At 34.0% G+C, this 15,311-nt stretch overlaps 1 protein-coding gene across 2 annotated transcripts in view; it reads left to right on the top strand.

Moving 5' to 3' along the window:
- The window catches only part of gli2b (GLI family zinc finger 2b), a 101,110-nt gene extending 86,495 nt beyond the window's left edge, over window positions 1–14,615 (top strand). For both annotated transcript variants that reach the window (XM_048172762.1, XM_048172761.1), the window contains exons 10-14: window positions 2,558–2,707; window positions 5,721–5,885; window positions 8,743–9,024; window positions 11,365–11,689; window positions 11,765–14,615. In XM_048172762.1, coding sequence (XP_048028719.1) covers window positions 2,558–2,707; window positions 5,721–5,885; window positions 8,743–9,024; window positions 11,365–11,689; window positions 11,765–13,887 — 3,045 coding nt within the window. In that variant the 3' untranslated portion in view covers window positions 13,888–14,615. The remainder of the gene's footprint in view (window positions 1–2,557; window positions 2,708–5,720; window positions 5,886–8,742; window positions 9,025–11,364; window positions 11,690–11,764) is intronic.
- Window positions 14,616–15,311: the final 696 nt, after the last annotated feature.

Genomic DNA, 15,311 nt, shown 5'->3' with positions numbered 1-15,311 from the left:
CAGTAAATTTATAATAACTAAAATAATTTCAATTATAGATATCTGCACTTCTAAAAATATATATATATGTTGTTGTATTAGATCAAGTATCTGCATCTGTAGCATATGTATTATAATACAATTTGTATTATCCTTATATTAATTATATATTATATATATTAATTTTATATATATAATAATATTTTCTGTAATTGTATATATATCATTATATACAATATTTACTATTATATTGTATTTTTGTAATATATATATTTATATAATTTATCTAATTTAATATATATATATAATTGTTACAATTTATATATATATATAATTTAATATATATATATATATATATATATATATATATATATATATATATAATATTTACTAATATGTTGTATTTTTGTAATATATATATAATTATATTAATTATATATATATATATATATATATATATATATATATATTAATTATATATATTAGTTTTATATATATAGTATTTTCTGTAATTGTATATATATATATATATATAATATATATAATTATATATTATATATATTAATTTTATATATATAATAATATTTTCTGTAATTGTATATATATAATTATATACAATATTTACTATTATATTGTATTTTTGTAATATATATATTTATATAATTTATATAATTTAATATATATATATAATTGTTGCAATTTATATATATATAATTTAATATATATATATAATATTTATTAATATGTTGTATTTTTGTAATATATATATAATTATATTAATATATATATATATATATTAATTATATATATTAGTTTATATATATATATATATATATATATATATAATATAGTATTTTCTGTAATTGTATATATATAATTATATTCATATATATATAATTATATATATAATATTTACTATTATATTGTATTTTGTAATATATATAATTTAATATATATATAATTTTTACAATTTTATATATATATAATATATATAATTTTTGGTATTATATATATAATATTTACTATTATATTGTATTTTTTGTAATATATATATATATATATATATATATATATATATATATATATATATATATATTAATTTTATATATATAATATAGTATTTTCTGTAATTGTATATATATAATTATATTCATATATATATAATTATATATATAATATTTACTATTATATTGTATTTTTGTAATATATAATTACATAATAATATACTGTTTATATACTGTGTGAATGTGTGTATATATATATATATATATATATATATATATATATATATATATATATTTAATTATATACACAAACACAAGTTACACACTTCTTCAGCGAGTGAAATAGGTCAAAGGAATTTGGATGGTGTTTTTTCACGACCGACTGGTTTCTTTGTGATGGTTTGATGTGCTTTCCCGAGACGGGTTGATCTATCCCAGCATGCACTTTGTCCTGAGTGGGGTGACACAACTTTCTGTGGCATTCCAGTGAACCAGTGAAGCATAGAGAAAGAGTCTGTCCGTCACACTGAAACACACACACACACACACACACACACACACACTGATTCACTCTCACTGTCCGTTCAGTCACTGAATGACACTCTTGATCGTCTGTTTACACAAGAGATACACACTCTGATAACAGCTCATTATGGGCTTAAAGAGGAACAGAGAGCGCCTGTGTGTGTGTGTGTGTGTGTGTGTTATCAGTGATCTGGAGCAGTTCACGATGGAAAGTCTACAGATGTGTCCATAATGTCAGGAATCATGTGTGTTTGGATTGTTTCCAGTTCCTGACTGATTCAAATCAACTCTTATTGAATCGATTCTATTTAGTGATTCAGTTGCACTGATTCAAAAAGCATTTGCAAACTACTCAAGAACTTTATTTTGGAGTCTAAGTGTCAGCAGTAAAGATGTACTCGTAAAATGCCAAACTGAAATCCAGACTACTTTCTTGAGTGATTCGTTTAGACCGAAACGTTCACCAGAACTCCAGTTGATTCAGTGTTTTGAGCAGTTGACACTGAGGCTCCATGTATATATATAAACGTGAGCGTTAGTGAAGAGAAATGATCCTGCGGCGTTCCAGACGCACAGATACAGGCTTCAGATCTAATGAATCACAAATTCAAAGTGTACATTTCCAAGAATCTCTTAAAAGCCGTTTGAGCACGCAGAGAGTTTGTTCGTAATTGCGAATTTGTGGTCGACTCAGATCTGAGGGTTCTTGTCCATCACCAGAGACACTTTTAAAAACACACTCTCTCACAATCACACACCATCACATTTTCTTATTCCCGTCTGACAGACGTAGAGAACGCAGACGCTCGTGATGGATAGCTTCGCTCTTCAATTGGCGAATAGGCAAATGTTCTCCTCAGAAGCTCAAATTGCTTTATTTTCTCAAGCTCTTGATAGATGCAGCCTCGCGGCCAAATGACGCCAATTGTGGCGTGTTTTTTGTGCGCAGCACGGCCAATTAGACCTTAAACACAACGCTGACATTACAAAGGGAGGTGAGAGCGGGACACGCAGAATGAAAGTGAGCTGTTGTGTTTGTGTGTTCGCAGCACATCAATAACGAACACATCCACGGGGAGAAGAAGGAGTTCGTGTGCCGCTGGGAGGAGTGCTCGCGCGAACAGAAGCCCTTTAAAGCGCAGTACATGCTGGTGGTTCATATGCGCAGACACACCGGGGAGAAACCGCACAAGTGCACTGTGAGTCACATGATCAACACACATCCACATCAGGACATGCTCATGTGAAACAAATTATAACGACTAGTGCCGATTATCCCAAAACCCTAAAAGAAAACGTGCATTTTTATACTTGAATAAAGTAAAAAAAAAAAAATGCAAATGTTCACAAACTACAGCTGAGAAAACTTGCATTTTAATACAATAATCTTATACAATATTACATTTTTACAAAAAATATTAAAAAATCAGGAAATAATGAATAAAAACTTTTTTTTTTTAAATAAATAAATATAAAAATGCAAATATTCCCACTACAGATAGAAATGTAAGAAATTTTTGATTTTTATACTTAAAAAAATAAAAAATATCCCCAAAATAAAAATAACCCAAAAATACAGCTTGTTTTTTGTATACATTAAATCCTAAGGGAACTTGGATTTTTATACTTTGTAAATATATATATATATATACACAGTACAGTCCAAAAGTTTGGAACCACTAAGATTTTTAATGTTTTTAAAAGAAGTTTCGTCTGCTCACCAAGGCTACATTTATTTAATTAAAAATACAGTAAAAACAGTAATATTGTGAAATATTATTACAATTTAAAATAACTGTTTTCTATTTGAATATATTTGACAAAGTAATTTATTCCTGTGATCAAAGCTGAATTTTCATCATCATTACTCCAGTCTTCAGTGTCACATGATCCTTCAGAAATCATTCTAATATGCTGATTTGCTGCTCAATAAACATTTATGATTATTTTCAATGTTGAAAACAGTTGTGTACTTTTTTTTTCAGGATTCCTTGATGAATAGAAAGTTCAAAAGAACAGCATTTATCTGAAATACAAAGCTTCTGTAGCATTATACACTACCGTTCAAAAGTTTGGGGTCAGTAAGAATTTTTATTTTTATTATTTTGAAAAGAAATTAAAGAAATGAATACTTTTATTCAGCAAGGATGCATTAAATCAATCAAAAGTGGCAGTAAAGACATTTATAATGTTACAAAAGATTAGATTTCAGATAAACACTGTTCTTTTGAACTTTCTATTCATCAAATCATCCTGAAAAAAAAATATTGTACACAAATATTTTGTACAATTGTACACATTAAATGTTTCTTGAGCAGCAGATCAGCATATTAGAATGATTTCTGAAGGATCATGTGACACTGAAGACTGGAGTAATGATGCTGAAAATTCAGCTTTGCATCACAGGAATAAATTACTTTGTCAAATATATTCAAATAGAAAACAGTTATTTTAAATTGTAATGATATTTCACAATATTACTGTTTTTACTGTATTTTTAATTGTATTAATTGTAGCCTTGGTGAGCAGACGAAACTTCTTTTAAAAACATTAAAAATCTTAGTGGTTCCAAACTTTTGGACTGTACTGTATGTATATATATATATATATATATTTTTTTTTTTTTTTTTTTTTTTTTTTTCAGACATCTTTGATATTTTTGATATATTTTTACTAGTGTATGCAGGACACTATAGTTCATTTATGTAAGTGAGGAGAGCAAAATAAAGTAAACTGTGACATATTATACCCAAAACTTCTTCATACAGTAGAATACCAGTAAAAATAGTGATAAAAAAGATTAAAAATTGATAAAAATTTGGAACCTGACCATGTTTTCTTAAGTGTTTTCTGACATAATTAAGATTATTTTTTTCTGACACAGTTTAACGGCGAGATCTTTTCATATTTTATTACCATTTTTTTAAACTAGTGAATAAACTACAGCTAAGAAAACTTACATTTTAACACTTTAAAAAAGTATTTAAAAAAATACATTGAAAACATGCAAATATCCCTACAGATAGAGAATTTAGATTTTTATACTTTAAAAAAATAATAAAAATATTTTAAAAAATAAAATCCCCAAACTACAGCTAAGAAAACTTTTTTGTATACTTTAAAAAAAATATATATATAAATAAATAAAATGCAAATGTCCCCAACTACAGATAAAAACCTAAGGGAACTTGGATTTTTATACTTTTTAAATATATTTATATATAATATATATATTATATATATAGTCCCCAAACTACAGCTAAGAAAACTTAAATTTTAACACTTTAAAAAAGTATTTAAAAAAAAAAAAATACAAATATCGAAATGTAAGAGAATTTGGTAACACTTTACAATAAGGTTCATTAGTTAAAGTATTAACTAACATGAACTAACCATGAGCAATACATTTGTTACTGTATTTACTAATCTTCGTTAATGTTAGCTAATGAAAATACTAATGAAAATGAAAGCTAATGAAAATAAGATTTTAAGTATGTAGAAGTAAAGGTTGAAATTAACATTAACAAAGATTAATAAATGCTTTATAAGTGCTGTTCATTATTTGTTCATGTTAACTAATGAACTTAACTAATGTTAACTAATGAACCTTATTGTAAAGTGTTACCGAGAATTTTGATTTTTATACTATTTTATAAATATTTTAAAAATAAAAAAAATCCTCAAACTACAGCTAAGAAAACTTGCATTTTTACATTTTAAACAGGTAAAATAAGTATTCTGCAAATGTCCTCCAACTAAGAGAACTTGCATTTTATACTTTTTAAAAAATACTTAAAAAGTATTTTAGAAGTAAATAAAATCAGCACAACTGTATGCACACAAATGCATTAAACATGTTAAAGGTTTCATTCCAAACAGTAGAGCATGACGCTAGCAACGCCACGGTCAAGGGTTCGTTTCCAAGGGATGCAGTGCATGAACTCATAAAAATACCTTGAATGCAAGTCACTTTGGAAAAGAACATCTGTCAAATGCATTCATGTAAATGTGATGATCAGCACAGAGTCAGTGACAGCGTTTGTGCAGAGACGATACGTGACTGTGATTTGATCATGCATTGAGTTTTTCTTTCCGCCAGCAAAGAGGAAAATGAATAACACTGGAGATTATTTGAATTGGCACAACTCTAGTAATGGACTCTAGGAGTGTTTTTATTTGAGCTTTATGAGTGTGTGTGTGTGTGTGTTTCAGTTCGAGGGCTGCTCTAAGGCATACTCTCGTCTGGAAAATCTGAAAACTCACCTGCGCTCACACACCGGAGAGAAACCCTATGTGTGTGAGCATGAAGGCTGCAACAAGGCTTTCTCCAACGCCTCGGACCGAGCCAAACACCAGAACCGCACACACTCCAACGAGGTAAAGACACACACCTTCATTCGGCCAGATCTGTGTATGTATACACACACACACACACACACACACACACACCGTGAAAATCTTTCAGCGCAACATGTAACATGTACAGCGCAAGTCTGTCATATCTGCTACATAATATTATAATGAGAACATCATAATTGTGTGATTGGGACATGACTTTTAATGCTGAAACTTTTGTTTTTGTAATCAGGCTCTCCGAAATTATATAAAAATTTGGATTTCGATTTATCGGCCAATATATCAGTTATCGGCTTTCAAATATAAAGAATTATCGGTTATCAGAATCGGCCAAAATGTTCATATTGGTGCATCCCTAAAATATATATATATATATATATATATATATATATATATATATATATATATATATATATATATATATATATATATATATATATATATATACACAAGTAATAAATAATATAAATAAAATATTTTTAAAAAGTGCAAAAAATGCAAATGTTCATAAACTACAGCTAAGAAAACTTGCATTTTTATACTTTACAAAAAGTATTTAAAAATTAGGATATAATACATAAAAAATGCTTATGTCCCCAAACTACTTACATTTTAACACTTTAAAAAATATATAAATAAATAATAATAATAAAATATAATATTTTAATATTTTGCATTGATATTTTCTTGCATTGTGGTTTTGACTTACTGTATTACAGCCAATCAAAATATTGTAATATCTTTTTTATTTAAATAAACGTAAATTGTTAATTGAAAATAAATAAAAATATATATATTAAAAAAATATGTTAATATTTTGCATTACTGTAATAATTTTTCACTTTGTTAAATATCTTTTTTTATTTAAATAAACATAAATTGTTAATTGAAAATATATTTTAAAAAATATGTTAATATTTTTGCATTACTGTAATAATTTTTGCATTTTGGTAAATATCTTTTTTATTTAAATTAACATAAATTGTTAATTGAAAATATATTAAAAATATGTTAATATTTTTGCATTACTGTAATAACTTTTGCAATTTGGTAAATATCTTTTTTATTTAAATAAACATAAATTGTTAATTTAAAATATATTAAAAAATATGTTAATATTTTTGCATTACTGTAATAACTTTTGCATTTTGGTAAATATCTTTTTTATTTAAATAAACATAAATTGTTAATTTAAAATATATTAAAAAATATGTTAATATTTTTGCATTACTGTAATAACTTTTGCAATTTGGTAAATATCTTTTTTATTTAAATAAACATAAATTGTTAATTTAAAATATATTAAAAAATATGTTAATATTTTTGCATTACTGTAATAACTTTTGCATTTTGGTAAATATCTTTTTTATTTAAATAAACATAAATTGTTAATTGAAAACATATTAAAAATATGTTAATATTTTTGCATTACTGTAATAATTTTTCACTTTGTTAAATATCTTTTTTTATTTAAATAAACATAAATTGTTAATTGAAAATATATTTTAAAAAATATGTTAATATTTTTGCATTACTGTAATAATTTTTGCGTTTTGGTAAATATCTTTTTTATTTAAATAAACATAAATTGTTAATTGAAAATATATTAAAAATATGTTCATATTTTTGCATTACTGTAATAACTTTTGCATTTTGGTAAATATCTTTTTTATTTAAATAAACATAAATTGTTAATTGAAAACATATTAAAAATATGTTAATATTTTTGCATTACTGTAATAATTTTTGCATTTTGGTAAATATCTTTTTTATTTAAATAAACATAAATTGTTAATTGAAAATATATTTTAAAAATATGTTAATATTTTTGCAGTACTGTAATAATTTTGGCATTTTGGTAAATAACTTTTTTATTTAAATAAACATAAATTGTAAATTGAAAATAAATAAAAAAAAAAATTTAAAAAATGTGTTAATGTTTTTGCATTACTGTAATAATTTTTGCATTTTGGTAATTAGAACTGGGCAATTTATTTTTTAAATATTGGAGTGACCTAGACTTCATCTTTATTCTTTCATCTACATACAATGAAAGTGAATGGCCATGAGCGTCACCTCAAAAAACAACTTAACTTTCAGTTTGTTCCTCACACAGAGCTATTAAAAAACCAGCGACGAGACGGTGAGCATCTTATAACCAAATTTGCATTTCTGGGTGAACTATTCCTCCAAACGTGGGCCGACTGCATTAGATCAGTTAACGTCATCCACGCGGGAGTTTCAGACGTGTGCCGCCCCGGTAGTTGTTCTTCAGAGGGAGGATCAGATAATCTACTTCACTGTGGCATTAAGGATCTGCTAACTGCCTAATGCTATGTAAATGTGCCATTTTCAGCATACACTAACAAATTTAGGCCAAAATTAGATTTGTTCACGCATTCCCTCATCATGTGTAGTGATTGCTCCTGGACGCCCAACGCTGTCCCATTAACCAGCAAGTGTGCACAATGTGTGTGTGTGAATAATGAGCAGTGAAGCTAATGAGTACGGCAACCCACAATACATTAGTGAGAATCAAGCACGTCCCCAACGGAGAAACAGACCACCTGCAGACCGTGCATAGAAAATGAAACCTGGCTCCGTTTCCGTTCTCGGCTGATCCATCACGAGCTAAAGGAGGGAGAAAGATCATTTCATCTCAACTTTATTAGTAAACAGCCATGCATCACCAACGCTTAACATTCGCGCAATCAGTATGTCAGCGCACGCGCCGTAATTTATTCCTCTAATTGTGTATTCATCCACCGCTCCATTTGAAGATAATCTGACTTAACAGGAAGAGATAAAACTCTAATTCAAAGTCGTACATTTGACTGTTAAAGGGTCATGTGAAACCGAGAGATATTTATCTCCGCAGAAACCCTACGTGTGTAAGATCCCGGGCTGCACCAAGCGCTACACCGATCCCAGCTCGCTCCGGAAACACGTCAAAACCGTCCACGGCCCCGAAGCTCACGTCACCAAGAAGCAACGCGGTGACCTGCCGTCGCGACCCCATCCGCCCAAGGAAAACGGAGAGAACGAGGCGGGAACCAAGCTGGCGGGCCGAACGGCGGAGGAGAAACTCGAAGCCAACAGCACAACTAGAGGAGTGGAGGACTATCTGCAGGTCAAGTCTATAAAGACCGAGAACTCTATGGTAAGATCGAGTGTGAATGAGGCGTTGTGTTGAGGTTTGCACACTTGCTTAAAGTATCTTTATGAATGCATGACAAAATGACAAGAGTCGTTGCATGGCTATAATCTGAACTCTCAAATATATTATTCATTGCTGATTAAATATACATTAACATGTCCATGATCCAAACATACTAACAAAGCACGCTGCTGTATCTGTCCATCTTTAACCGCTCTCTCTACATGTGCTTCCTGCTGTCTCTTTCCTGTTTCTCTCCCATACACTTTCCGTAAGGACAGACGTTACTGAGGTGAGCGCGGATCCTGTTCTAATGTCTTGATATCAGTCGGTTTCTACAGTTGTTTTCATTGGGCAGTTGACAAGTGACATGGATTTTGACCTTTTTTTCCAACACCAGTGGATTTTTGTGTAAAGGAAATGAATATGGAAGCAGTTGTACATAAACATGAGAAATTTATCTTCCTGTTTTAGAACTTATGAGTTTGAAAATTATTTATTTAGTGTTGGTGTCTTGATTAGCAACCTTTTTTAGGATTTATAAAAGATGACCAGTTTCATGGACAAAATCTGTGCTTTCAGCTGTCCGGCCAAATTATGAAAAAGGGTCAATGACGTGATGGTCATTTTTTTGGCCAAAGGTCTTAATAATAATTAAAAAACAAAGATATGACATCCAAAGTATGTAAGGTAGTACAACTAGATCTCTTTTATTGAATTCAAAAGGTTTTAATTATATTTTGCGACATATAAAGGTATTTTAAAGATTTTGAAGAGTCAAAAGGTCATTCGGTTTAACCGTCCAACCGTTCATTTGTGATTAAAATATCTTAAAATGTAATAAATGTATATATTTTTTATTCTGCCATGATTTTATAACATCATATATCAACATAGTGCAAAATGATATTAAAATTATGTGTAGAAGTCGTTGCTTTGTTATGAGAAAGAATGTCCGGAAAAATGAATTTCATTGATGTCATTCGGAGTAACCGATATAAAGGGACCATTTTGGATCAAGTCATGCGGTCAATATCATGTGACATCATTCAGACACCTGCAAAGGACCACATGGTCATGAAGCAAAGTAACAAACTCTCTTTTAACTATTTGAAAAATTCATATTTCATACGCATGTGCCGAAACATCAGGTCATTCGGTGCAACCGCTATAAAACATGGAAAATGTTGGAATATTTTAAAAACTTGTACTAAATATAAAATGTTTGATTGTCCTTTTGCTAGCTAGATAGATATCAGCCTGTTAGCATTGTTTGAAAATATCGTCATTTGGTATAACCAAAAGTGTCATTCGGTAAAACCGAAATTTTGGTTAAACCGATTGACTTTTTTGGTGACAAATTTTGTAAAATCTTGTAAAAAATGACAAAAGCAGTGTTAATTGATTATAAAAACCACATAATCTCATTGTTAACACTTAATAAAACTTCAAAATTAATTATATCTATCTCCATTAGGTTTTTTTACACTTTTAAAAACCTGATTCGTCAATGACCCAAATATAAAGTAAAAAAAGGACAATCGAATCACATGTCATGTCAACTGCCCTTTTACAGCATGCATGGTAAATGTCTTAATCTTTTTTTTTTTACACATTCTTTTCTTTTTTCTGAAAGGTTATTTCATAAAAAGCTCAAATTCAGGATACAGTATGATAGTACACTTCCTTCAATCTTCATTCATCACAGCGCCAAAAAATTTGGACCCCCTACATTCTGAGATCTGTTGACACACACCGGGTTCCTAATTTCCCATGGGCTTCCACCCTACCAATCCTGCCCAATCCCCCCACAATCCCGAGATCTAACGCTCCCGCCTGCCACTCAAGGATAAAAGCCATTAGTGGATTAATATTATATCAGTGGGACTGTTTTTGTGTCCTGAACAAATAGTGCCAGTGATCAAGAACAGTTCACATGGGGACAGAATACATTTGCTTCATTCAAGGGATGTGCAGTCATATGAAGTGAATACAAAGACATGGCTTACCTTATTTATGTTCAGAGCTTTCCCCTTTGTGTATTCATGCCAGGCCACATGCATAATGCACAAAGAGGTTGCCATAGGAAATAACGATTTGTCAGGCACTTAACCTAGCTTTCTGAGAAGATCGCGAGGGGGTGGAAAAAAGATGTGGGATGTGTCTCGTGGAAGGGTGTTTTCCCAAACCTCGACTCAGTATGCTCATTATTTGCAATTTACACTTGGGAAAGTGATTGTAAGTGTCGTGTGTGTTTGCATGTTGCTGTGTGTGCATTCTGGGTCATTCTCTCTATTTAGCTTCTTGGGTAATCAAACTTCCCATCTGTCCTGTCTCTCTCAGATGTATCAGTCCAGCCCTGGTGGTCAGTCATCATGTAGCAGCGAGCCGTCACCACTTGGCAGTGCCGCCCACCATGACGGTGGAGTAGAGCCGACGGGACTCAGCGGGGGCAGCATAGGAGATCTGAGCGCCCTGGATGACGCGCCCCTTGTGGATTCTACCGTCTCCACAGGAATGTTGGGCCTCCATCTTCGCAAGAACGCCAGCCCTGCCCACAGACTCACACATCTGAAGCAAGAAAAGCTGAAGTCGGTGAGGGACTCGTGCTCCTGGGCAAACCCAACTCCTCCTGCCCCCAGCACCAAGCTTCCACCCATCAATACCAGTGAGTAAACAAACCAAAAGGAAATGTTGATGCACTCCCAAGATCCAAACTAAATTCTGCTATTTTCTCTTGCAGGATCTTTATTGGAAAGTTCTGGCGGTCTGTGCGATCCAGGGCTTTCCATCTCCAGCCCACGCCTGGGCGATCTTTGTCCTGGTGAGACTACGGTTCTAAGTCAACTGGTGGAGCGTCGGGACAGTCTGGCCAGCACCGTGAGCTCGGCTTACACCCTTAGCCGTCGTTCTTCTGGAATCTCGCCCTGCTATTCAAGCCGTCGGTCCAGCCAAACCTCACAAACTGGTGGGCGCCTTAACATCAGCTCTGCCGGCTCCTACGACCCCATTTCCACCGATTTGTCTAGAAGGTCGAGTGAGGCCAGCCATTGCGGAGGAATCCCCAGTGTACTCAGTTTGACTCCTGCCCAACACTACAGACTTAAAGCCAAGTATGCTGCTGCTACAGGGGGTGCGCCGCCCACCCCTCTACCTAATATGGACTGTATGAGCCTGAAGACTCGAATGGCCCTGTTCGGGGATTCCCATGAAATGCCCACACTCCCCATCCATCCCCCTTCAGTTCCCAGAAGGTGTAGTGACACCAACCGTAGCGTCTTGCCCCATGAGGTGACGGGAAACATCACTCGCAGAGCAAGCGACCCAGTTAGAAGAGTAGGAGCAGAGCAGCATTCCCTCCAACAACGTTACAATAGCATGACCAACGTCAACCAATATCCGTCATTGCACCCTCCTGGATCCATCCGACACTTTTCGCAGATCAACAGCCTGTCCGAGGGTAACGTAAACCAACGCCACCAATATCCACCCCGACCTCCTAGCATTTCTGAGAATGTGGCAATGGAAACCATTGCGAGTGATATGGACAATCAGAACAATGGACTTGATGATGCAATGATGTTACCCGATGACGTCGTTCAGTACCTTACATCTCAGAATGGAGATTCTGTGCAACATGCGGGGATAGTGTACCGCCACTATCCTGGACAGGGCCTCCACGGCTTTAATTCCCTGCAGCAGTGTCATTACCAGAGACGCCTGGCCTTGGTGGAAGGCAACATGAATGCCGTAACACAACAAACGACAGCTCCAAGCTCTCAGCAGACTTTCCCAGGTTCCCCCAATGCCACTAAGAGCCAGATGCCGGTGCAATGGAACGAGGTCAGTTCAGGGACTGTGGATTCATCTCGCAGCCAAGCTAAGCAGGGATCAGGGCGGGGAAACCTCACCACGCTCCAACAAAAACAAAACCTCAGCCCCTTTCAGAATGTCAACTCCAACCAACAAGTTGGGCTAATGAGTCACAACCTCGCTCACGCTGCCCAGCAGAATCACGTGCAACGGAATAGCGAGTTTAACTCACAGAGGTTCAACCAGAGGCAACCACTACGACAGGCTAACGCAGAGCAGGCTATCTTTCTGCATGAGGGTTCTGCTTCAAATGACATCAGTGTAGGTTTGCTGAGCCCGTCTGGTAAAGCGCTGACGGCACAGTCTGGCAGCGTCCAGAATAACAGGGTACGAGCAAGTCAAAGCCATGCCACTTTTCAAAATAATCATGGAAATTATTCCCAGATGAACATCAACCAGCAAGGCTATGGCATTCCGGCCCAGAATCCCACACTGAACGGAAACCATGGACTGCTACAGCCAAGGCCGCCCACAGAAGCCAAACCCTACAGCCGGCAGCTCTCAGGGCCAACGACAACTGCAGTGCAGCAACTTGGTTACCCACAATCCAACTTTAGCCCTGCATATGACACCTCTGAGGCCAGTCCTAAAAAATCAGACACCAACGGCATGTTCTACACGGGACAGATTCACATGTTCGAGTCCAGCAGTCTCGGGATGGTGAATGCAGTGCAAAGCGCAGCCATGGCCGCCGTGGGCTCCCCAGAAACAAATCAGGTCTCCAGCACAGTGGATTCGAACGGAACAGAGCACCCGCAGATCGACTTTGACGCCATGCTGGATGACGGTGATCACTCCAGCCTCATGTCAGGAACTTTAAGCCCCACTCTCCTCCGCAGCCTATCCCAGAATTCCTCCCGTCTCACCACGCCCAGAAACTCAGTGACGTTGCCCCCGGTGCCTGCGGGAATTGGCAACATGGCCATCGGAGACATGAGCTCCATGCTGACTGCGCTCGCAGAGGAAAGCAAGTTCCTCAATATGATGTCATAGGGAACACAGGACGCACAAGACTAAAAGAGACCCGTGTTGACATTTTTTAAATCCTTTTTAAAAGTGTATTATTCTGTATAGTATTAGTTGAGACTTTGGTAACATCTTTTTGTTTTGTTCAAGAAGCCATACTTTGCCTTAGACCAGTGTATGTACAGCACATATGAACAGACAGAGAATTTGATATGCGACAGTCCTGTATTTTTATACGACTTCTGACGACACGAACGCAAGAAACAAGTGCCTCGCTGTGCACAAGCGTATGCAGGAATTATGTTACTCTAGCAGAATGGGACTGTATCTTTTTGCTCCTCTTCAATGGATATGAAGAGGTTTTGTATATTCTGTAAATTAAATGTAATATTACGCTTCCTATCCTTGTTTGTACTAGACAGAAGAAAGGATCCAAATTAATATGCAGATAAAATATTATGAAATGTAAACTTGACAGTTGAAAGTGTGGTTCAGAATCAGAAATACCTCTTGCTTTGTTTTGAATTATTGAAGACCAGAAGGGAATCACAGGAACAGAACAGCGCTCTAAAGAGATCGTGACCCTCAAGTCTCTCAGAGCGAACCGCACAACTGATTATCTGGGACATTTGAACTCAATATACAGAAATATGTTTAAACTGTCCTGTTGTGCACAGATTCCTTTTACAAGGCTGGATCATGTAGATAACTTTTGTACATTTTTAATGAAATACAATATTGTTGTTTTTCTACTACAGTGTTGTTTGGTTCTTCATTCTACATGCAGGGCAACTCTGTACTAAAAATTTAAAGGGTTAGTTCATCCTCATGTCCTTCCAAACTCGTAAGACTTTCATTCATCTTCTCAACACAAGTGAAGATCTTTTTGATGAAATCTGAGATTTCTGTCCCTCTATTGACAGCTACACAACTAGCACTTTCAAGCCCCAGAAAGGTAGTAAAGACATCATTAAAATAATCCATGTGATGCCAGTGGTTTAACATCAATTTTATGAAGCGATGCAAGTGCTTTGTTTGCGCAAAAAAAAAAAAGTTTATTTACAAAATATTAATCTACAATGCATTCACACGTCTGTTCTCGCGTCGTGGTGCTCTCATGAACACATGTTGAGATTCATATTTTGTAAATAAATTGGTAAACTTGCACTTCATAAAATTGAGGTTAATCACAGATTAATGATGTCTTTACTACCTTTTTTGGGCTTGAAAGTGGTAGTTGCATAGGCTGTCAATGGAGGGACAGAAATCTCTCAGATTTCATCAAAAATATCTTAAAGGGATAGTTCACCCAAAAATGAAAATGTGATGTTTATCTGCTTACCCCCAGGGCATCCAAGATGTAGGTGACTTTGTTTCTTCAGTAGAACACAAATGATGATTTTTAACTCCAACCGTTGCCGTCTGTCAGTCGTATAATGCGAGTCAATGGG

Source organism: Megalobrama amblycephala, linkage group LG21 (assembly GCF_018812025.1).
Source record: "Megalobrama amblycephala isolate DHTTF-2021 linkage group LG21, ASM1881202v1, whole genome shotgun sequence".
NCBI classification, from domain to species: domain Eukaryota; kingdom Metazoa; phylum Chordata; class Actinopteri; order Cypriniformes; family Xenocyprididae; genus Megalobrama; species Megalobrama amblycephala.
The sequence above is the reverse complement of the archived record's forward strand: the minus strand, read 5'-3'. Positions and strand labels throughout refer to the sequence as shown.